Source organism: Asterias rubens, chromosome 1, assembly GCF_902459465.1.
Source record: "Asterias rubens chromosome 1, eAstRub1.3, whole genome shotgun sequence".
NCBI classification, from domain to species: Eukaryota; Metazoa; Echinodermata; class Asteroidea; order Forcipulatida; family Asteriidae; genus Asterias; species Asterias rubens.
In genome coordinates, this window is record NC_047062.1 from 25,461,752 (window position 1) to 25,487,877 (window position 26,126).

General features: G+C 39.1%; 1 protein-coding gene across 1 annotated transcript; it reads left to right on the top strand.

Moving 5' to 3' along the window:
* The first annotated feature begins 813 nt into the window (after positions 1-813).
* Positions 814-25,895, top strand: LOC117290004. Its single transcript, XM_033771253.1, is given in 20 exon segments — positions 814-1,170; positions 8,899-9,036; positions 9,344-9,514; positions 10,940-11,041; positions 13,404-13,469; positions 14,152-14,352; positions 14,789-14,926; positions 16,060-16,185; positions 17,223-17,283; positions 17,493-17,685; positions 18,394-18,521; positions 18,788-18,865; positions 19,556-19,721; positions 20,462-20,594; positions 21,562-21,669; positions 22,123-22,275; positions 22,737-22,874; positions 23,964-24,152; positions 24,809-24,937; positions 25,668-25,895. Coding segments are annotated over 20 exon segments (3,003 nt in total).
* The last annotated feature ends 231 nt before the right edge of the window (positions 25,896-26,126 follow it).

Genomic DNA, 26,126 nt, shown 5'->3' on the forward strand with positions numbered 1-26,126 from the left:
CTTTGAAAAGCGTTCTGAAACCGTTTGTTATAAAATGCATATGGGTAGAAAGATGTAAAAGTAGAATACAATGATCTACACAAATTAGCCTCGAAATTGCGTGGTTTTCTTTTTACCTCGTCGACTAACAGGGTCGGCCATTTTAAAGGAAAACCGAGCAGTTTTTATGGATATTTGTGTGGATCATTATTTATTCTACATCTTTCTAACCATATGCATTTCATACAGACGGTTTCGAACGCTTTTTTATTAGACCAACTCGTCCGATCCAAGGCAACGTGTTCCTCTTATACCTATGGTCATAATAAATCACCTGGTTTCTTGTTTTATAAGAGTGTGACCTCGTTTTGCTTATCTTTGTTGCTAATGAGTAATTTAAAGCTCTGGGGATTTTCAGATCGTACAAATTGCAATTAAAACACAACCTCCTGCTGTTTGGGTCTTCTATACTCTGTATCTGCAACGATGACGCAGAATTAAAACGTCAATTTAAAAAAGGTTACGTAACACAATTCTTGAAGCCCAAATTAGGCCTATCTTAAAAATCACACCTTACGGTAAGAGCTCATTTGGGAGCAGAAGACAAGACCCACCATCAATCCCCAAAATACACACACGGGAAAACACCTTATACTCGATATTGTATTGTAATTAGATGGGAAAAACATACCATGCATGACCAATCGCGGAGCATCACTCACAAAGAAAAGACGCGGATGAAATTGCTGATGTGTTCATAGTTGCTACAACTCTTCTATATCGTGTATGTCTGTTTTTGGCATTTTTATCTTACTCAGTATTTGGGTACACATCATGGAAAAATCACATCTCTTGTTTGTTCTGGTCGCTGTTAACATTTTAAAATTCATTTCGACTGCAAATTCAGAAACTACGGCTAGTTATTCTATAGCAGATGAGGTTGGGGGAGTTCAAACGACCAGTGAAATCATTAACATCACCGATGGCCGCGGTGAAGCAGGGAGCGGGTCTGGAGTGTCAAATCCACCCGAGAAAATACCCTTATACCTCGGCGGGTTTTTCGCTCTGCCCGGTGGGGGCTGGGACGGCAGCGGGGTTCTGGTCGCGGTAGAGATGGCCCTGGATCACATCAACCAGGACCCGAACATACTGGCAGACTATGAACTTAAAATGGTTTGGAGTGACACACGGGTAAGTTCAGAAAGGACATCAATAAACTGTTGCACTTTAAAGGGTTTTGATAACTTTTGTTTTTGGCCACTTCATTAAATCCTACTCACTTTGAATGAAGATGTATGTAGTTTAATTTACCTGTATGAGTGTCAGCTTCATCCTTCGGAAGGGACGTAAAGCTATAAGCCCTTAATATGTAATTACTTTAGTAATACTATTTACTCGGGTCGTATCAAAGCACTTAATATTTTTTCCTGCAATGCATATAAAGCTACGTTTTAAACTATGAGACCTGCTCCTTTTACATATCACCACGTAATGCCATACAAGGTGCTCTGGCGCAATATGCAGCCAATCAATCCAGAAACACCGGGGCGAACCCCTTCTCTTCGCGATAAGTGCATTGGGTTCTTAAGTGCGTTACACAACACACTGGACTTATAGCTCTACGTCCCATCCGAAGGACGAAGCGTCATGTGTCTTGCTTAAGGACTCAGGAGTCACGACTGGGACTCGAACCCACACTCTGCTGATCAGAAACACCAGAGCTTGATTCAGATGCTCTTAACCTCTAGGCGATAACTGCACTGGGTTCTTTTACGTTCAACACACACACGGAACCTACAGCTTTACGTCCCATCTGAAGGACGCAGCAAAAAAAGGCTTAGGTGTCTTGCTCCAGGACACAAGTGTCATGACTTGGACCCGAACCCATACTCTGGTGATCAAAAACATCAGAGCTTGAGTCCGGTGTAGCCACGACAAGGTATCAGCTGCCGTGACAACATGACGAGGTCTTCGACCCCAGTGGACAAATAAATCTTGGCAATTCTTCATTAATAATCCATGTCTGTTTCACAATACATCACATTGTCATATCTATTTTCTACTCATCAACTAAAGGTTACAATCTATACATGGCAAGTAGATACACAAATGGTGTTAGTGTTACAGCAAACCATCTGATTGATGCCTCAAATCCAATTTAACTAAAGATTGACCATGTAATTAGGCTGGTCGTTCTTAGTATTTCTAGTCATCATCTAAAAGCTAATGGAGAAATTGTGCTGGTGCTTCACTGTAACAGGTTTTAGATTACGCCGCACACTTTTATAAGGCAAGGTTGATTGTGTATTAAAGCAAAGTAAATTGTTTTCCATCTTCAATTAATCCGTCGAGGTGATTGTCTTGGTCGTCTCTTGTCCCTTGGGGCCAATTTCACAAAAAATAATTGTTATTTCTCTATAATTGGTTTCTTATAAGTGCGCATTTCCGTCACTCAGTGACGCTCAATACGCAATAAAAGACAGTATTTACCTGCAAGGAATGTAGGACTTTCGTTTGAATTGTAAGGCCTATTCATTTGACATAGCACCATGATGTTTTACAAGGTTATGTAGTACAATATACTGCCAATCAAACCAGGAACACTGGGGCGAACCCCTCCTCTTTCGATGAGTGCATCGGGTTCTTTTACGCGCATGAATTACACAGCACACGGGACCAGTGGCTTTACGTCCCATCCGAAGGACAAAACATAGTGGTTAAGTGCTTGCTTCAGGACACAGTGTTACGACTGGGACTCGAACCCACACTCTGCTGATCAGAAACACCGTAATTTGAATCCGGTGCTCTTAACCGCCAGGTTGTGACACGCCATTATAGATCCCATACATAAATTGTACTCATCATCTAAAAGTTGATGGAAAATTATGCCGGTGCTTCAATGTAACAGGTTTTAGATTACGAAACACACCTTACATAAGGCAAGGATTATTGTGCAAGCCAAATTCAATTGTTTTCCATCTTCAATTATCCATCCGTCGAGGTGACTGGCTTTGGCGTCTCTTGTCCCTTAGGGACCAATTTCACAAACAAATAATTGTTTTCCCTATAATTGGCTTCAGTCTTAGTATAAAGCGCATATCTATCACTCAGTGGCGCTTTAACACGCAGTATTTTCCAAGGTAGTGGGATTACGTTTGAATTACGAAACCTACACCTTTTACATATTTAAATATAATTTCACTAACTTAACTAATGGTTTTCACTTTGCAAAGCTTGAATGCATGTGATAATTACGACATAAACTATGTATCATAATGATAAGTACAATATCTTGCCTGCCGGGAAGACCATTGAATGCACAATGTTCATTTAAAAATCTCAAAGTTTCCAGAAATCCAAAGTTTTCTGTCTATTCCGCTATTTTGTAGAATCAAAATGGCGGACAGCATTAGTTCACAAAGTGAAAGGAAAACAGCACAATTTGTAAATGATGCTCTACTTATTTTCCATTGTTAATCTAACAACAAACGCTTTTAGCCCCAAACCCCATTCCAAAGCTAACGTGCCCCAAGGAGTTGGTCATGTAATAACACGCACCCAAACTAGTTGGTGAGTAGTGATTAAAACAATATACATTTGTCTCAACCAAAAGAATTATACGGTTCTTCATTTTGTATAACTATTACACAATGCTTGTACATGCAAAACTAAAAGACACTGGAAAAAGTGAACAGTGTTGGCAATTGTCAAAGACCAGTCTTTTCACTTTCTGTATCTCAACATATGCATAAATTAACTAACCTGTGAACATTTCAGCTCGATTGGTCGTCGAAGTTGCGAGATAAATATGAAAGAAAAAACACCCTGGTTACACGAAGTTGTGTGCTTTCAGGTGCTTGATTTCGAGACCTCAAATTCTAAGTCTGAAGTCTCAAAATCAAATTCGTGGAAAATTACTTCTTTCTCGGAAACTACGTTTTTTCAGAGGGAGCCGTTTCCCACAATGTTTTATACTATCAACCTCTCCGCATTACTCGTTACCAAGTAAGGTTTCATGCTTATAATTATTTTGAGTAAATACCAATAGTGTATACTGCCTTTAAGGCTGTTAGGACGATGTTCACAACATCTGAAGATGAGTAGTGTTTTCTCTATTAATCAAACCGCTGGATCATTTCCATTTTCATCATTCAAGCATCATAATGTCATTATTTTCTCATTTTGCCTTGTCACTCAAAATATTATTCATAATTATTTCATTATACCACCTAAATCAACAACGCTAGCCTTTTTGCAAGTACTATATTGCCATGTCCGTTTTGTTAATTAATCAAGACATAATTGCCCTTACCAATCAGAGTTGAGGTGAGTACAATATGAGAAATACAACAGACAAGCTATCTTATTTTTGTGTAACTATTATACACAATGCTTGTACATGCAAAACTAAAAGACACTGGAAAAAGTGAACACTATTGGTAATTGTCAAAGACCAGTCTTCTCACTTGGCGTATCTCAACATATGCATAACATAACTAACCTGTGAAAATTCCAGCTCAATTGGTCGTCGATATAAATATGAAAGAAAAAACACCCTTGTCACACGAAGTTGTGTGCTTTCAGACGCTTGATTTCGAACCTCAAATTCTAAACTTGAGGTCTCGAAATCAAATTCATGGAAAATTACTTCTTTCTCGAAAACTACGCTACTTCAGAGGGAGCCTTTTCTCATAATGTTTTTATACTATCAACCTCTCCCCATTACTTGTTACCAAGTAAGGTTTTATGCTAATAATTATTTTGAGTAACTACCAATAGTGTCCACTGTCTTTAAATGTATGCATTCCCCCGTAAGCAACTCATGATTTATATGGTTTCTATTTAACTTTTATTGCACTTTTGTGTACCAAAGATTTCGTTTTTCCCATTCAGATTTGAGTCATTTTATTTAATTTATTATTAATCTTAAATTAAGGCACTTGACACTATTAGTAATTACTTAACATAATTGTTAGCATAAAAAACCTACTTGGTCACGAGCAATGGAGAGCTGTTTGTAGTATACAAAGATTGACTGTTTCGAGTGCTATGGTTAAAACTATGACTCCCGAGGTGATCCCCGGAGCGTTCTCTTTTCCCTCGGCTACGCCTCGGGATCACCGAGGTAGTCATAGTTTTAACCATTGCACGAGTACAGTATTTGTTTTTTATAACACCCCAAACATTTCTAAATACTGTACTATTAAGTTACAGACCTGAATGCTACAATCCACGGACGACGCGAATACAGATGCGAAAACTTTTACTGTGCTGCATGTAGTGTCATGTAAACCCGAAATGGTTACAGACTATTAAGTTATCATCCTCGTACACACAACGGACGTCTGGGTACTGCACGCCGTGTGATAGTCTTCGGACTAGCGCATGGCAAACCGATGCACTATCACACGGCAAACCGATGCACTATCACACGGCCGTCGTCTAGTAAAACTAAGACATATCATGTGACGCGCTCTAAACCAATGAAAAGGCATGGTATTGGTAAGGGGTGTTATAATACAAAATATTGTGAGAAGTTCATGAGAACTTTCTCACTCAAATATTAAAATTCTTCAGACCTGAAATATCAAATATTAAAAAGCACACAACGTTGAGCAATAAGGGTGTTCTTTCTAGCCATTATTCTCTTGCTTCGATGACCAATTTGATTCAAAAATTTCACCGATTTGTTATTTTATGTATATGTTGAGATACACCAAGTATTAAGAACACTGGTCTTTGACAACTACCAAAGATATCCAGTGCCTTCAGAGTTTACTACTACTGCCTATAAATACACATGTTGAAATTGATGGCTGACGCGCTCTTGCTGTTGGCTTACGACAGTGATCGAGTCTTGTGGTCCTAATTATGAACCTGAATAATCTTGTTTGACCAGTGAATTCTAAACAGATGGAATGTAATTACTCCTTTGACTGTCAAATTCTGAGTGAATGGAACAATTCGTTTTCAAACAAAATTGAACCGAATTGTTGTGTAGGAAAATAATTTCGGAAAGGGATTACAAAAGTAATGTTGAGATATAGGTTTTCTTCGTATGTGTCCTTGTAACCTCGCTCCAGGGGGGGGGGGGGGGGTGATCGATCTCGCTGCGATCATAACGTGCAGTGACGCGTGGTAGCGAGGCATGATCTTCCTCCAATCTCGGCAAGGACACAACATGTGGGTGCAAGTGTGAATTGGATTGCCTGATTGCGAAGGAATCCGAAACCAATTACTACAGGACACCTGATGTAGCAGGCTCGAAAGAAAAACACCTCAAACTACCAAACCGGGAACAATTTCATTGCTCCGTTTTTAGGAACACCAAAACGAACACAATGTATAACGAGCAACGCCTCTGCGCTGTACACACACTGACGTCACCATGATTTTATTTATTTATTCCTATTTTAAATCTTTAGACATACATGATATCTACAAGTTGTATGGGGCTGTCAAGGTTAAAACAAAAGCATAAAAACTGTCATCAAAAGATGATGATGTTTAACCCTCTAGTTCCTACACCGCCCGAGTTTGCCGAAATAATTTAGTTTTTCTTTTCAAGATTCTTGCAGTAACTTTACTGAAATCGTAGTTCAAATTTGTTAAAGATAGCCAAGGCTTATTATTTATAATTAAACGCACAATTTTTGACCCTTTCGGTAATAGTTGTACAAGTCCTCATTGGGGAACAATAAAAAACCCTACGGTAATATTTATGGCGATTATTCTTGTATAATGATAACATGGATACAATAGCTTTTCAAGTCTATTATCTGGCTCAATGCTGATTATTTGCGAAGGCATAAGTTTTCGACAATATCACCATGAATGATAAATACAGTTTCCTTTGTGTTTACTAATAAGCGTTTTGTTGGGTAAGGGGTAAATTATTTCATCATCATTAGCTTCGTCAAGTCAACTGTGAAGAGACACATTAATAATGATCTATACATAACTAGATGGAATCACCAATGCGTAGGCATACTATTAACTACCTAGTTTTATTTTGATGTTTCTTATTTTCTACAAACAAAAGCTATAGCGAGGTTTCCTCCTACCGCATAATACAGTGTATCGCTTTAGGTGGCTGGGCGGTCCAGTGGCTAAATGGTTAACACATAATTCAACGCTTACGAAGCCATGTAAGTGAACGATTTTAGAGGGCAGGTAATCCATCTTCAGTTGGACAAATCCAGTGCTAAAACCCATGATCTTCTAGAAATCCTAAAAGACTAAGATCATTTGTGAATCCAAGGCTTCGGCTTTGGATTCGGCTTCAAGCTGCGTCCTCTCGTCTGAAGCCCCGATTACTTATACGCAATGCACACGCAATTGCCAAAACAGCCTCGGGTACAAGCCGTGGTTTCGAAAAGGGCCTTTGTCCGACACCACCACCATCACCACTATATAGTCAACTCGCCGTTTGAACCATTGAACATGACGGCAGCTGAGATCTGAAGCGTCTGATGCAAAGACTACGAAACAAAGCGTGTCGTAGTACCTTCAAGTCCATGTGACCTGTAGAACACGACCAGACAAAACCACAAAGACCACGTTAACAACACTAGGCCGAATATCGGCAAATACTGTTTCGTGTGCATTTTAAAGCAAATTTAAATTCTAAATCAACTCAGAGTAATGTAAGAAAAACTATAGGAAGCAGTTTAACTCATGTTTGAATGATTGTTTGACGAGACGGTGAATAGTTGTAGTTTTGAGTGACGAATTATCGAATTAAATTTTGAATGATAGAATTAGTTGACAAAGCAAAGCATTGAATTGAAAGTTTATTTATTGGATTCGTTGACGCAGCGTTGAATTGAAGTTTAAATCTTAGGGTTTGTTGTTGAAGTATTGAAATGAAGTTGCTATAGGAAGCAGTTAAACTGATGTTTGAATGATTGTTTGACGAGACATTGAATCGAAGGTGAATAATTGTAGTTTTGAGTGACGAATTATCGAATTAAATTTTGAATGATAGAATTAGTTGACAAGGCAAAGCATTGAATTGAAAGTTTATTTATTGGATTCGTTGACGCAGCGTTGAATTGAAGTTTAAATCTTAGGATTTGTTGTTGAAGCATTGAAATGAAGTTGCAGCTATTGTATTGAGTGCTGAGTTATTGAAATTGAACTTTGAGAAACAATAATGATTAGTGGCGATGTATCAAATTGAAGTTTGAGATACAATAACACACGACAAAGCATTGATTTGTTTTTTGAATTATGGACAAGTGTCAATTGTTTATGAAGCTTCGAGGGTACATTAACTTAAACTGAACAAGACATGATGGATTTATTGGATTTAACTCAATTGAAAAATATAATAAAGGTCACTAGATGTCTTGAATACCCAATAACAATCAATATAGAGTGTGTATTTTAAATATGTTCTTTGTCTTCGTTCCTTGTCTTGTCTCGTACTAGACAAAACGGGGGGAATAGTGGGTTGCTTTTTGTTACAATATTTGTGTAACTGGGATACTTGGTCTGTCCTTGCAGTTAGTGAGTTCTATGCAGTGATTGTCAATAGGTAGTAGGGTACCAATGCTTTACCCATTCCTAAGTTTTGCACCTCTGCTTTGTTCGTAATGTTGGCCAAAGTTTATAAACTGTCACTGATAATACTATGTAACATCAATGATGTTTTATAGAATGTGAGGGCATTACCAAATATATGCTCATTGAATAATGACCATCATGCATCGTATTAACTTTTAAATGAAGAAAACAAACTCAAAAAGCGCATAAAAATCCGCATACTATTTGTGTGCAAGAATTCTTGAGGATTTTATGGTATTCTTACGGTACAAAAGAGAGATGGTGTGTTAAAGTATCCGAACATTGGGTGATACCTGTGCACCATACTAACATGGTGCACATTTTAATGCTTTTCATTTGTATTTTGCAAAGTGTGATGCGGGACTGGGTACCAGACACTTCTTTGAGCAGATACACCAGCCTCCTCAGAAGTTAATGCTGATTGGTCCAGCTTGCTCCACCTCTGCTCAGGCAGTGGCCCAGACGTCATTCTATTGGAATCTCATCACGGTAAGGCTTTTTCATTTTTAAGAGTGGAGTTGGCCACTCACATATATGTGAATGTACAATGTCCAATATTGAATCAGTAAAGCAGACTTTCAATGTACATTGCGTGAATATCCAATGTCCAATAAATCTGTGTGGATATCCAACAATCAATATCGAAATTGCAAAGAAGACATTCGCTTAAACTAACTTGAACATTCGTTGGCCAATATAGAAAAAGCATAGCAGACATTCGCTCCAATATGTGAATGCCCAATGTCCAATATTAAACTGGTAACTTGCTTGTTTTTTCTGGGTTTTTTTTCTGCAGATGTCTTATTCGGCAGCCTCATCAGCTCTGTCCAACCGTGTTGTATTTCCATACTTCTACCGCACCTACATGCCTGATACCATGCTGAACAGAGCCCGAATGCGAATCGTTCGAGACTTCGGCTGGAAACGAGTTGCCACGATCAATGAGAATCACGATCTTTTTGCACTTGTAAGAAGACTTTTGTTTCCAAGAGTGTTTGTTTGTTTGTTTGTTTGTTTAGAAAATCTTCCCATGAAGGGAATTCGGCAAACTCTAACAAGGGGATATACACGCCAAGCTGGCAACAGCCAACCTCTCTCATTACAAACATTGTTTTAACACATCGAGAATTTGTGATTCAGTAACTAGACGCCAATATTTATTCTAGCCGTTATGGAAATCAGCGGTTAGCTGGGGGATTCGAACCTACAACCTTATGATTGCAAGTCTTGCGGTCCAACCACTTAACCACTTGACCATTTTGGCTATGAATATTGTATTGTTATCTTCATTATTAGTTTTGTGTTGTGTAACGCACGTAAAATAACCCAGTGCACCTATCAAAAAGAGAACGAGTTCGCCCCGGTGTTCCTAGTTTGATTAGCTTCCTATTACGCCACAGCACATTGTAAACAATTACGTGGTGCTATGTTAAAGGAGTAGGTCTCACAGTTCAAACGTAGTCACACATACTTTGCAGACTGTTATAAGGGCCTTGAGCGTCACTGCTGAGTGTAGAATATGCGCGTTTTATAAGAAGCTGTCAATATTATTAGTAATCAAGAAGTAGGTGCATCTGCTCTTTGACTTTTACAAAAGTTCTCATAAAATTCACGCACTCGGGAAGTGTTTTCTTCTGTTTCGGAAATGTACATTTAATCAAGTTAGCAGTTATATATGGAGCTCACCGCGAAGTTAAGTCAACTTCCTAGGGGTTGACCATGACTCAAATGAATGGCAAAACCGCTTAACAAGCTCGAAGAAATTTAGGTCACGGCTTATTAATCTTTCCACCCACTTAACATGTTGTTTTTTTAATTAACGGAAAAACAGGGCACTGGTTTGTCAAATCAAAAAGGATTTCACACGGATTCTGCGTCAATTAAAACCATTTTTGTTGTTGTAATTTTGACAAAGATTCAGGGGTCACCCTAACCCAAAACTGCGTCAGGCTCGGATCGGGTACATTCTGACCCGGGAATTTTTAGCGTTTGAAAAGAAAAACAAAATGTTAGAAGACAAAAGATACACATTTACAAAGTGCTCATATCTACGTTTGTTGTCAATAATAACGCACCTATTGAACGACAAAGAGGCAAAATTTGTCTTTTACATCGATCGATCGGTCTTTTACATCGATCGATCGGTGCTTGTCGAAAGACCGATGGATAACGTCACACGAATTATTTGCCCCTTTGCGTTCCATACGCAACATAATGTGCACTTAAACTATGGCCCTTTCCAAAACCAGCTTGGCAATATTGCGCGTGGTTTGCGTACGAGCTCAGGGCTTCCGTCGAGAGGCTTCGGCCGGACGGACCCTGAAGGCGAATCCGAAGCCGAAGCCATGGTTTCGAAAAGGGCCTATGATTTAGTTTTTTTCTTCGTTTTCAGGCAATCAATGATATGATCAACCTGCTGAAAGCTGATAACATCACCGTCATATCGTCAGAGTCATTTGATGAAGATCCAACCAATCAAATTGCCAATCTTAAGGTAAAGTTATTGCCGTGTAGTGGCACCAGACTCAAGCTCTGGTGTTTCCGGATAACACATATTAAGCTCTGCTTACCACTAATTGCCTTAAAAAATATGGTTAACCTTCAAGATCTCTTCAGTAATAAGGGTAACTCTTCCGAAACAAGGGTAAAGGTAACCCTTGGAAACCTTTCACAAATAAGTGTGACCATTCAGAGCCCCTTAGAAATAGGAGTAACTCTTAAAAGAAGGGGTCCATTCAGCACCATACAGAAATAGGAGTAAACCCTTAAAAGCAGGGGTCCCTTCAGAACCATACATAAATAGGAGTAACCCTTAAAAGCAAGAGTCCCTTCAGAACCATACAGAAATAGGAGTAACCCTTAAAAGCAGGGGTCCCTTCAGAACCATACAGAAATAGGAGTAACCCTTAAAAGCAGGGGTCCCTTCAGAACCATACATAAATAGGAGAAAACCCTTAAAAGCAGGGGTCCCTTCAGAACCATACAGAAATAGGAGTAACCCTTAAAAGCAGGGGTCCCTTCAGAACCATACAGAAATAGGAGTAAACCCTTAAAAGCAGGGGTCCCTTCAGAACCATACAGAAATAGGAGTAAACCCTTAAAAGCAAGGGTCCCTTCAGAACCATACAGAAATAGGAGTAAACCCTTAAAAGCAGGGGTCCCTTCAGAACCATACAGAAATAGGAGTAAACCCTTAAAAGCAGGGGTCCCTTCAGAACCATACAGAAATAGGAGTAACCCTTAAAAGCAAGGGTCCCTTCAGAACCATACAGAAATAGGAGTAAACCCTTAAAAGCAGGGGTCCATTCAGAACCATACAGAAATAGGAATAACCCTTAAAAGCAAGGGTCCCTTCAGAACCATACAGAAATAGGAGTAACTCTTAAAAGCAAGAGTCCATTCAGAACCATACAGAAATAGGAGTAACCCTTAAAAGCAAGAGTCCCTTCAGAACCATACAGAAATAGGAGTAACTCTTAAAAGCAGGGGTCCCTTCAGAACCATTAATAGGAGCAACCCTTAAAAGCAGGGGTCCCTTCAGAACCATACAAAAATAGGAGTAACCCTTAAAAGCAAGGGTCCCTTCAGAACCATACAGAAATAGGAGTAACCCTTAAAAGCAAGAGTCCCTTCAGAACCATACAGAAATAGGAGCAACCCTTAAAAGCAAGGGTCCCTTCAGAACCATACAGAAATAGGAGTAACCCTTAAAAGCAAGGGTCTCTTCAGAACCATACAGAAATAGGAGTAACTCTTAAAAGCAGGGGTCCCTTCAGAACCATACAGAAATAGGAGCAACCCTTAAAAGCAAAGGTCCCTTCAGAACCATACAGAAATAGGAGTAACCCTTAAAAGCAGGGGTCCCTTCAGAACCATACAGAAATAGGAGTAACCCTTAAAAGCAGGGGTCCCTTCAGAACCATACATAAATAGGAGTAACCCTTAAAAGCAAGGGTCCCTTCAGAACCATACAGAAATAGAGTAACCCTTAAAAGCAGGGGTCCCTTCAGAACCATACAGAAATAGGAGTAACCCTTAAAAGCAGGGGTCCCTTCACAACCATACAGAAATAGGAGTAACCCTTAAAAACAGGGGTCCCTTCAGAACCATACATAAATAGAGTAACCCTTAAAAGCAGGGGTCCCTTCAGAACCATACAGAAATAGGAGTAACCCTTAAAAGCAGGGGTCCCTTCAGAACCATACATAAATAGGAGTAACCCTTAAAAGCAAGAGTCCCTTCAGAACCATACAGAAATAGGAGTAACCCTTAAAAGCAAGGGTCCCTTCAGAACCATACAGAAATAGGAGTAAACCCTTAAAAGCAGGGGTCCATTCAGAACCATACAGAAATAGGAGTAACTCTTAAAAGCAAGAGTCCATTCAGAACCATACATAAATAGGAGTAACTCTTAAAAGCAGGGGTCCCTTCAGAACCATACATAAATAGGAGTAACCCTTAAAAGCAAGGGTCTCTTCAGAACCATACAGAAATAGAGTAACCCTTAAAAGCAGGGGTCCCTTCAGAACCATACAGAAATAGGAGTAAACCCTTAAAAGCAGGGGTCCATTCAGAACCATACAGAAATAGGAATAACCCTTAAAAGCAAGGGTCCCTTCAGAACCATACAGAAATAGGAGTAACCCTTAAAAGCAGGGGTCCCTTCAGAACCATACAGAAATAGGAGTAACCCTTAAAAGCAAGGGTCCCTTCAGAACCATACAGAAATAGGAGTAACCCTTAAAAGCAAGGGTCCCTTCAGAACCATACATAAATAGGAGTAACCGTTCACAAACACTTGGGTAATCATGACTATTCCATTTTCTGACGTTTTCTCATGTGTTTTTCTTTCATAGCTTTTGGATGCACGTGTTATTATAAGCAACACCTACGAAGGAAAAGCAAGACGTGTTTTCTGTGAGGTAAGATCTGTTTCAGGCACTTTACTTTACTTGACTAGTCTTTATTCCAACGCTAAAATGTTCCAACATTTACCTCCACACCATCCAAGATACAATATTTAAAGGAATGCTACAGAATTGGTAAGAAACAAAAATCGTGATGAGCACATGTTGACATCAAACTAACACGGTCTAATGATGATGATAGTAGAAAACACCCCTTCAAATATTTCTGTTTGAAATATCTCATATCTCATACGCTCAGTGAGCGTTTATTCAATTTGGTTTTGGCATTGATGCAATGCAAAATTTGTAATCTGGTTTTTCACTATTCTCTCGTGACATAGGTGGCCGATCGATCTCAATGCTCGACAGGTTTGTCAGTTTATGTATATGATGGATAACACAAAGTTAGCAAAAAACAATTCATTCCTTCATCTAAAGCTTCAAGGTTTCCAGCGATTTAGAGAGAGTGACGCACAAACATTTCAATCACAGAAACGTTTCTGCATGAAAAGCTTATCAGATTTTGTATTTTAATTACGGATTTCTTTCGGCCGTATCTCAAAAATGCTACCACCATTTGAACTGAAATGTTCACAGGTTAGCGTAGGATCAAAAACAACCGAAATGATCCAAACATCAAAAGCACCATTTGCCTTTTAATAGATAATAATTTTTAATTGCCATCCCCGTTTAACAGGCGTGGAAGCAGGGGTTGACTGGTCCTGGTTACGTGTGGTTCGTGATTGGTTGGTGGAGCTATAGATGGTGGACATTTGATGACGCGTGGGCAGGGAAGTGCACCACCGACGAGATCGTTAAGGCAGTGGAGAGCTCGTTCTACATAGCAACTGAGAGTGTCGTCTTCGGGGAAGACAGTGCAGAAACAGTGGCTGGAATTGTACGCCAATTTGTTCGTTCTTCCCACTCAATTTAATTGATATAATTGTTTTCTATGAAACAACTTGTTCTATTACATTTAAATATATATAAAACACGACGTGAGAGTAAAAAAACAAAATTATGATTGTGGGTTGAACAAAGATACATTGACTAAGTGGGACTCGAACCAATGACTTTCGGATTAACGTCCTGGTGCTCTACCAACTGATCTATCAAGCCCTATGTTGGTGGTCTCCCTATTGTTTCAATGTATTTGTTCGTGTTGCCAGTCTTAACACTGTTAACTGCCTAGTATCCAGGGACCACACCCAAGTTTACGAGACAATCTCAGAAGCGGCATCCAGGGGACAACCTTAGGAGTTGCGGCTTGTTATTTCAGATAATTAAACTCTACAACAAACTAATATTGTTCTTTTTGTAAAATTTGTCTCCAGACTCCGTTGGAGTTTGACCATGAGCTTCGGCAAAGACTTTCCCTCCCACGTTACGAGAGCTACACGTACAATGGAATAGCAACGTATGGTTACGACGCAGCATGGGCAATTGCACTTGCTCTCAACCGCTCTGCTGATGTGAGTTTGTTACTTCCCTAGTGCAGAATTTATAATAAGAAGACACAAAGTACACCGCCCGTGTTTTTTTTTAAATCGATTTCTTATTTCCTTGAGTTCACAAAGACTCTCCCATATTGTTCAGTCTGGAGAGACGGCATCGATAATTGAATAACAGTAAGTTTAAATCAACTTTGATTTTTCTGATTTTAATTCTTCGTACAATTTTTATCTTTCGTATTTGGCCTGTATATTGTAAATCTTTTCAGAGTTGTTTATATTATATTTCCATGTATTTTTGTAAATGGTTAATTTTTAGTGTAATTTGTATACAACATAATATTTTTAGACACGCAAAACCAAAACGAATTTCACTGTACTAAAATTTGTTTTTTTTACAAGTGACAATAAAACATTATTCTATTCTATCTTATTATATTTTGCGAATTAAGAGTTCCATATTCAAACTCAAGCTCCCCTTACACCTCGGAAAATTATATTAACAAGCAAGGAAAAAAAAAGAAAACGTAAAAGAAACGCAAATGTAGACCCTATTGGAAATTGCCTCGTGTTAGCATAGCACTCAACGCAGAAACAAAGACTCACCAGTATTGTACGAAAGTAAATATATATGGACAGTTCAATCTTCGTTAAAGGTTTCATCGAGAAAACCTACAGTGAAACGTTTTGTGTTTGTACATTTACACAGCTCACCATCATGTTAAAAAGAAAGACGCTGCAATTTAATTCCCCGGGAATACATTTTTTTTACAGCGACTGTTTTTAGTAAAATAAAAAAAGAACTATCATACGTCCTGAATTTAGACCGATACGCAATTTTAGCTACGATCAAAACCCCGCTATGTTTAAGTACAGTGTTATACTATAAAGTTGGAACTATACGCGGGGTGTAAAATGTTGGGCTACATTTAGATGCATGTTTGGGTTTACATTCAGTACAGCGATGTGATGTGACTGCATGTATTACAAAGCTGCAGGTTTGGGGTAACATTTAGGTACAATAAAGGAGCTCATTGTATTCTGAGCCAAACTTAAGTATTGGTATACATGGGCGACCAAATTCATATAATTTCATTTAAAAATTTAACCACACTCTCGTGTAATTTGACTTCAATTTTCTGCTTCTATTCAAGATTATTCAAACGACAAGATTTAAAGATGGGAGTGCCAGGCGATTAGAAGATTTCACTTATGACGATAAGGAAATGAGTCAACTGTTTTTTGATGCTCTTGACAAAACCAACTTCTATGGTGCATCGGTAGGTTACAGTTGTCAAGTGGTTAGACTGCAGGACTTGCAATCACAATGTTATGGGTTCGAATCCTGCCAAGCTAACCGCTGATTTTACAAAGACTAGAACATGACTTGTCGTCTTAGATGGACATTTGCATCGGGGGCAAAGAATTTTGATTTTGTTCTGCCAGTGTATACACCAATGTATACTCAATACTGTAAAAAAAATATCAACAGCGAATTAATTGGTAGTGATTCGAACTTAAGACCTTTGCAATTTTAGAGCAATGTCTTATCATCTAGTTACTGATTAGAACCAAAATTTCGTTATCTGCAACTCATAATCATATATGTAAAACCAATGTTTTTTATGAGAGATATTGGCTGTTAAGTTGCCAGCTTGGTGTTCTTGATCCCCCTTTAGAATTTGCTGAGTGTCCTTGACGGGAAGATCATATAGACAGACACGGCAGATAGACAGATACGAGCTGTTACCTTTTTCATATTTGTTTGGCAATTTATAGTCAATTGTCATAACGTCAACGATTGATGGACGGCTCAGTATAGCTTTGGTCATGCCATAACATCATAACTACGGCAACCTGTTGTTGGCAGGCAAATATTTAGCCCTTTTGATTAATGGTGGATACTAAACAATGAGAGCACTGTCTGTTACTCAAACCGAAACAATACTAAAAAACAAACAAGCAAGCAAACAAACAAACAAACAAACAAACAAACAAACAAACAAACAAACAAACAAACAAACAAACAAACAAACAAACAAACAAACAAACAAACAAACAAACAAACACGATCTTATGAAGCGCACATATCTACAAAAAGATGCTCAAGGCGCTGTCATTAAAGAAAAGCAAAACAAAAGGGAAACGTTTGATTTGTTCAATTGACTTTAGAAAGGACAATTATACATTTCCCCTTATAAGAATGGATCGAATGACGAGAGAACTCTTGCTAAAAAAGTTGAATGATCGTCCAATTGTAAAAAAAAACCCTGATTAAAACGTGCTCATTATTATTTTTATTATTGTTTTTTGTTAGGGTCCAGTAAGCTTTCTCGGAGCTGACCGTGTTTCAGTGACGCAGATTGAACAACTAAGAGGTACGAATCAAGACTTTCATCTAATTCATTCCCGATAACAAACAAACATACAAATATATTTTAAAGGTTTTGCACCATGACACCTTTTTGCAAACTTGAGCTCTCGATGGGTAATTTCTTTATTTGATTTAAAATTGGTAAGGGTTGATACGGATGTATTGGAATGGTAAAACGAACTATCCCTTTCTTTACTTTGTTACATGTATAAGTTGGTTGTTGGCCACACTGGGTGCTGTACAACGACTCGTGTTACCTCTTCGTTGACCTTCCAACAACCGCTGACGAAGCGGCAACATACTGCAGTGAAAACGACGCGAGCGAACTGGCGGCAGTCAGCAATCTCTCCCATAGTGATTTTCTCACTCGAGCCTTGAGAGAGTCCGAGTCTAATAACACCGAGTGGTAAGGGAGCAATGATGAAATGATTTATTTATAACAATCCTTTATTATTTTGAAAAAGTTCACTCTATTGACCCATTTTGTGTGACGTCACTAGCAAGCATGACGTCAAAAGACGTTAATGAAGACATTAAAGAGGCTCGTGAATTACACAAGAAAAATGCCCGAGCCGACGCTCCTTCCAAATGTTCCATTGACTCCACATCCGTTTGAAATAGAGATTCGCAGTAAAATCATACGGACATATAAACATACAAAACAACACTACATGCATGTAACCTGCAAGCAAACATTATGCACGCTGCATGCAGACAACCGAAAGTGCAGGGTGCAGGTGACCTCGGACCAATCAAAACACAGATTAGAAAGGTTTACGTCACTGCAAGTTTATCCAACGAAATCATTGGGCATGTAAGACTAGTGTATGTGTTTATCCTTCCGGATAGTAAACATTCACATATATTTATTGCTACAAGGGAACTCGCCTTGTATAAAATAAAAATAAAGTCTGCAACAAAATAGAGCTTCCAAATATAAAATAAATTTGTTTAAAATATAAGTTATCAAATAATACAACTGTCGGTATGTGCAGTTATGGGGTTGCTAGAACGCCAAAACAGTTGTTCAGAACATTTGAATTTCCTTAACATAAGATTATGTGTTTTAGTCTGCGAAGAATAAAGACCAATGTAATTTCCCCTTTTCCTTTAGGCTTGTGCACATGACGGGTAGTAACATGAGTAACTCTTGCTCTGCATTGAGCTTGATTGATGGTGAATGGGATCTTGTGGCGACTAATTGCAGTACACCGCTTCCATTCATCTGCCAAGACACAGCAGGTTAGATTGGTTTATGAGAAGCGAGATCAAAAAAGTAAAACTGAAACAAGAAACCGCGTTTAGAAAGTAAAATTACGGTTGAAACTTGTATAATAACATACTTAGACAGGAATAGCCCAGAAGAAACTGCCAATAAGCAATTTCACACAAAACTCAGAAACAAAAACAAGTGTTTGACTTTAGTAAGTTTATTTCGAACCGCAAATGTTTCAATAACGAATATTATTTAACGAATGTTATTTTTTCGTCACCTTTTCCCCCTCCAGAATATTTAGAGATTACTGTTGGTAACTATGACACGGCTAATGACGTACTAGTTATGGACTCTGACCTTTTCTGGCCAGGTAAGCCAAATTGCATTTCTTACATTGATTGACTGTTTTAAATCTAACAATATTATTGTAACCCTGGAAAATAATTTGCCAATTATTTTCACCAGAGGCACAAAGTCGCTCAATAAAGGGTGAACATAACTGTCCGACAATGTGGAAATATCCCGCTGAATTACTAACAAAATGGTGGCCACTCATAATGCTTTTATGTCGTGACGTCATGAAGCTTGGTCAGCCCAAAGCTATTCAAACGCACAGAGGTCAACCCGGGGAAACTTATCAAACGCACCCATTAAAGCAATCGCACAACATCGGTAAACAGTATTGTCCAAAGGCCCACACTTCGTGTATCACAACTTACATATACATAACAACAAACCTGTGCAAATTTAGGCTCAATCGGTCATCGGAGTCGGGAGAAAATAACGGGAAAACCCACCCTTGTTTCCGCACGTTTCGCCGCGTCATGACATGTATTTAAAATAAATCCGTTACTCTCGATATCGAGAATTTATAATTGTTTAAATGTTTTCTCAAAAAGTAAAGCATATTTCATGGAACAATATTTCGAGGGAAGTCTTTCACCATTACCTTCTGTAAACCCTGTATGTTATGTGTAAGTCTGTGAACTTTTATTTGTTTTCTGTTCAGAAAGTGGCCATTGGCTTTAAAACATGGTTTACTCTGATGATCTGTTCGTAGGTGGCGTGGTACCATTGGATAGAACACCCGTTATTGTGAAGAACAGAGTGGACGTGTATGTCGGAATCCACTTAAAAACATTCATCTGCTTCACTGCTCTGGCAGGGATTGGAATTTTACTGTCGGTTGCCCTTTTAGTCTTCAATTTGAAATATCGCTCACTGAGGTAAGCATGAATGGATCACTGCTACTCTAAATAATAATAATACTGATATCGACGTCTTATATAGCGCACGTATCTACCGATTAAGGTACTCAAGGCGCTGTGTTCATACACACGTTCACAAAGATAGGTGAAGTGATGAATTCTGAGAACCAGTAGCACCTTATAAGGGTTTAGAAAATGCTACGGCGCATTTAAACCCCTTCTCTTAAGGTTCTTTTACATACAACACTTGGGACAAACGGCCTTACGTCTCATCCGAAGGACGAAGCAATGGTTAAGTAATGCTGAATGACAAAACTGACACGACTGGGGATTCGAGCCCACACTCTGCTTATCTTTTTGAAGACTTTACTTATTTCCAGTTTAGTGAATTTGTTTACCAAAATAACCCATTATGGGTATACAAAAATGCGCACGGTTGGTGCACAAAGGATTCTGGGTGAAATCCAAGTCGAAGTAACCACACGAAGTATGATAAACCGACCATTTGTGGGTCAACGTGACTAGGTAAGTGGTTTAAAATATGATTTTTTATAGAATTTGGCACCAGTGTGATCCTTTTTGAGTCAGTTGAAGGCGCAGAAATGGCCCAAGCACCACAGTAAACCGGAGTCAGGGAGAATTATTAGAGAGTAAAAGAAAATAGTTTTTTTCTTCGCACCCCAAGGATTTATTTGCATAAATCTAAATTCCATTGAATTTAAATAAAAATGATGTGTATTGATTTCATTTGTTTTCAGAATTGTACGGTTGTCGAGCCCTAACCTGAATAACATCATCTTGATAGGAACCTCCTTGGTCTACGCTTCTGTTATTATTCACGGCATCGACAGAAATCTTGTGGTTGTGGAATATTTGCTCTTCTTTTGCCATGTAAGTTGACTTAGTACTTTTAAAACATGAATGAATATCCCCTCATAAGAATTCATGGGATTCCAATGACACTGGTGACACGATAGAGGGAGTACTACAATGCCCCATAACAGAGCCGTATATTGGGAGCGTTACGGCAATTTGCGATTAGAAGCCATTTTGTTCCCATAGAAACGCATGGGAGAACACAGGTGCCAGACTAGTCTGCCCATTGGGTTGTGCTGCACTTGGAGACAACATGGCGTTCAGCAACCATGTTACCAAAGAAAACTGGTCCCTTCATGTACTTCGCAACTGTCTTGTCGTTCGAACACTCCTACACAAACCATTCACGTTTTCCAAAAGTTCTCTCAAACAAACATCGGCTGAGTTCGGGTTCAGTGTTTGTTTGGCCTGAGTGCGCTGTTCGCCCACGCCCGAACGATGGGAAACACAGCCCGAGTTCAACACACTCGAAACAAGATCACACACAACCTTTCAGGTTTTTTTTAAACAACACTTTACAAACAAAATGGCGGCAGCATCTCTAGAGAATGAGTAAATTGGATGCAAAATTACTCTAAAAATAGGTTTATTAGTGTTGATAAGTTGAAGGTTGCAGACTATTACAGTCATCCCAAAGAAATGTATTGTTTTCATTACAATTCTGTATTATTTTTTATAATTATCTGGCACATTCCAAACACTAAAAATTTACTTGAGTCTTACTGTTTGTACAAACAAAATGACAATATAGAACCCGCCTGGCTCTATAACTCACTTCCGGAATACCTCAGACAAAATAGACAACATCACCCTCTTCCAGCTGAAACTCAAAACACACCTGTTCTTGCTTGCTTTCCAACATCTTGACAATTAATGTTTCTCTTTTTCAGTAAAGTGCACCTTAAACATGCTGTAGTTTATTATTATTCAAGTTATGGGAAAGTTAACATGACTGTTTCCTTGTGCACCCGTAACTCAACAGGTCAGAGTGTGGTTGCTATCCGTGGGTTTCGTCTTAGCGTTTGGAGCAATGTTTAGTAAGACGTGGCGAGTACATAAAGTAGTAGCTTTTAAGACTCCTAAAAGAATAGTAAGTACAACTTTTTATTGAGTAAAGACCCCTGCCATGACGCGATGAGTTTATACAAACTTTCAGATAAGATAGGTTATTGCAGTGATGCATTTTGAGACCCAATTAGTTGGCACCGTAAACGGGTTTACAAGGTGAGTGCTACGGCGCATACAGCAGCCACAGCCCGGAGCACCGGGGCGAACCCCCTTCTCTTTTCGATAAGTGCACTGGGTTCTTTTACATGCGTTCAACACATGGGACCAACGGCTTAACGTCCCATCCGAAGGACGAAGAAAAAGTCTGTTGACTAAGGACACAAGTGTCACGACTGGGGATTCGAACCCACACTATGCTGATCAGAAACACCAGAGTTTTAATTCGGTGCTCTTAACCGCTCGGCCACGACACTTCACAAAATACAATTTACCGCACTTTTATGTTTGACGTTTTTACAATCAATTTTCATTGAAGGTGGTGCAAGATCGAAAACTCCTAGCGATGGTAGCCATTTTGTTTTTAATCGATGTCGCCATTTTGTTGCCGTGGCAGCTCATCTTCGCTTGGCGAACAGAAACGATGTTTCTTCCAGAGCAGGTACACAGATAACTTGATTGAATATTAATAGTTATGAAGTACAACAAAATGAAATTTATAACCAAAAAGCACAAATGAAATGTACATAATTATGAAGGTTCGGATACATGCTACCATATTATGTCTACGGTCGTCATCGAACTCTACTTGGCTTGTGGAAAAACACAATTCGTCCGAAAAACTGTCAAATCAGCCGCTTACAAAAGTATCTACTTTGCTACACCAACATTATGGAACAATCCCCCATCTACACCCCGCTCTTCAAAAACCATTGACAATTTTAAATACAAACTTGAAAACATTTTCATATTTTTTGTATTGATTGAAGTTATCTTGCTCCAGATCGTATCATCACAAACTACTGTAATATTGATGGAATGGTGGTATATAAAATTATGTTGTACATATGTATGTATACGGATACAATTTATCCGTCTTGCATGGATCTGATCACACATGTTGGTATCATTTTGTACTTTTTATTACAACAGGAACAAGCAACAGTTATACTGGTTCCGTTTGTAGAGTTCTGCACCGGTGATTACTATTTATACTGGAGCATCGCTCTCTTCTCGTTCAAGGGACTTCTGCTGATATTTGGCGCCTTTTTGGCTTGGGAGACACGTCAGGTTTGGTTCTCTCTATATCACTCTTTCTCTCGATGTTTTATTCTCTCCTTATAACAGTTGACGACGTTTCCGAATCGACTTTAAACCTACTTGTAATTGTACTCATTTACAAACGTTGAACTTTGCAAGGGTTCGTTTCCCCCCATTTATATTTTATGGTCGCACAGTTCCCCACTAAACCGCAATGGAGGAAAGTATGTGCGGGATTTGAGGTGTAGTTTGTTCTGGTCTGCAAGTGCAAGTGGGTACAAGGCTGGGCCGCTGGCCGTACAAATATGTTATAAGGTTTGTTCACAGTTATGTTTGGGTTACATTTAAGTCCGGTCTATATTATATGAAGCCTTGGCATATATAACTTGGTATAAGGTTTGGTTACAGTTAGTTTGGGGCTACTTTTAGAAACAAGGTGTACTAAGTTTGGGCTGCATAATTTATTATGCGTTAGGGCTCAAATGAGAAGGTCTTGGTGACAGAGGTATAAGATTGGGGCTACGTTGAGGAACAATGCTTGGGCAACATTTAGGTCTGTTATCGGATTACAGTTTGGAATAAGATTTGGGCTATAACTCTAACTTCATCAAGTCAACATCTAAGAGATAAACCGGCAATAAAGCAATGGAATATGTGTAATTGCGGAGCAGAGCATGGGCCAATGAACAACCTCGTTGACTAAGATGCCCGTTGCTTAAAGGCAGTGGACACTATTGATATGCATAAAATAACAAACCTGTGGAAATTTGAGCTCAATCGGTCATCGAACTTGCGAGATAATAATGAAAGAAAAAAAAAACTCACACAAAGTTGTGTGCGTTTAGATGGTTGATTTCGAGACCTCAAGTTCTAAATCCGAGGTCTCGAAATCAAATTCATGGACAATTACTTCTTTCTCGAAAACTATGGCACTTCAGATGGAGCCGTTTCTCACAATGTTTTATACCATCAACCTCTCCCCATTACTCGTCACCAAGAAAGGTTTTATGCTAATAATTATTTTGAGTAATTACAAATAGTGTCCACTGCCTTTAATCTGCATATACGGGCTGTTTAAATTGGACAATTGGAAATGTTTATGTTTCTTATCTATTATAGGTAACGATACCAGCTTTGAACGACAGTAAGTTGATTGGTATGAGCGTGTACAATGTGGTCATATTATGCATCGTGGGTCTGGCTGTCAACTTAGTCTTGGGTCAAGACCCTGAGACTCTCTTCATATTCAACTCTTGTATCTCCATGTTCTGTACTACACTCACTATCCTCATCGTCTTCTTACCAAAGGTACCTACATTAAATATATCAAGGTTTGAGAATGCTCGACAGAAGCGTTTCAAAGCGCTTTAAACATTAGGGTAAATCATTTCTTAAACCATTTTAGCTCCCTTGGGGGGGGGGGGGGGGTATACAACCTTGCTCAGGGCCACAAGTGTCACGACCTGGACTCGAACCCACAGTCTGCTGAACATTAACCCCACCTTCGGTGATAATCCGCTCCGCGAAGACACCCCCGGCCAAGCTCTGGTGTTTCTGATCAACAGACTGTTGGTTCGACTTATCGCCGTTACACTTGCGCCAAAAAGCAATACATGATGCTTCGTCCTTCGGATGGGACGCAAAGCCGTTGGTCCCGTGAAATATGTAACACACAAATAAGAACCCAGTGCACTTATCGAAAACAGAAAAGGGTTCACCCATGTGTTCCTGGTCCGATCGGCAGCATATTGCGCCACAGCACCCTGTAAAGAATTACATGGTGCTATGCAAGGAGTAGGTATCTATATTCAAACGTAGTCCAACATCTTGCAGGAAAATATTATATGTTGCGCGTCACTAAGAGACGGCCACTACTAATACTATGTCTAATTGGCTCAGCCACAGTTGAAGTATTGGTGATCTAGGCCAACTGGGTTTTGATTTTTTTTTTATACCAAACGCAGGTATTCGCTGTTTGCAAGAAAACACAGGACGATCCAATCAACGAGTCCAGGCTAGCAGTGTCCGCGTCAACGGAGACTAACAATGAGATCATGAAGGAATATTGTCGAATGAAACAAAGCATTGTCGAGGTAAGGAGTTGAAGAAGAAACAAAATTAAGAAGGAGAAGAAATATCAAAAGCCTAACTGCGGGGAATAACCATAATATCCCATTTTAAGTTTGGCCATTGCCAAGCTTTCCCATGCAATAGTATACAATTAAAAACGCAGCTGTCCTTGGGAGGTTTCTGAAATAAGTGGATTGCTTCCCAAGAATATCACTTACAGAATACATTTTTATTCAACTTAGACGCATGGCTTGACAAGCATGGTTGGGAGATAGTGCCCTCTAGTGTTTTTAGATATAACAGCTCCCATGTTGAGAACATTATGATGACGAGTGTTTAAAGACACTTTTGGTTATTGTCAAAGACCAGTCTTGGTGTATCTCAACATTATGTATAAAATAACAAATCTGTGAAAAATTTAACTTAATTGGTGGTCAAAGTTGCGAGAAATGAATGAAAGAAAAACACCCTTGTCACACGATGTTGTGTGCTTTCAGATGCTTGATTTCGAGACCTCAAAATCTAATTCTGAGGTCTCGAAATCCAATTCGTGGAAAATTACTTCTTTCTCAAAAACTACGCTACTTCAGAGGGAGCCGTTTCTAAAAATATTTATACTATCATCAGCTTTCCATTACTCGTTATCAAGAAAGATTTTATGCTAACAATTATTTTGAGTACTAATTACAATAGTGACCGGTAAACTTGTTATTATATTCAAATATTTTTATGAATTTTTTCGCTGACCCACAGCTTCAGAAAAAGTTAAAGGAGTCAGGTGGTGACACCTCAACCGGGCAAACCACAACCAGGGACGGTCAACTGAAACTCAACGGATATAACTGCGGTGTGTGGTGCTGTGGAATCATGTGTGGATGCTCACCAAACGATAACGGATCTCAACAATCCACTGACGAGAACGGCATTGAACACTACGCCCACACCAATGATGTGGACTTATCTTTGGAAACCACCCCATAGAAACTTCTACCCTATTATGTACTTCACCATTGCCATGTTCAAAAACATGCATTACATCGCACAATATTGCAATGGGACTTTTTGTGACGCTTGGTAGCCATAAATGTAGTACGTTTTAGGTTTGGGCAACATCGAGGTCTGGCAACTCATGTAGAAGTTGAGGCAACAATGATGTCATGCAACAGTATGTAGGGGCCTACACGGTTTGGGCAACACTGAGGTCGGGCAACT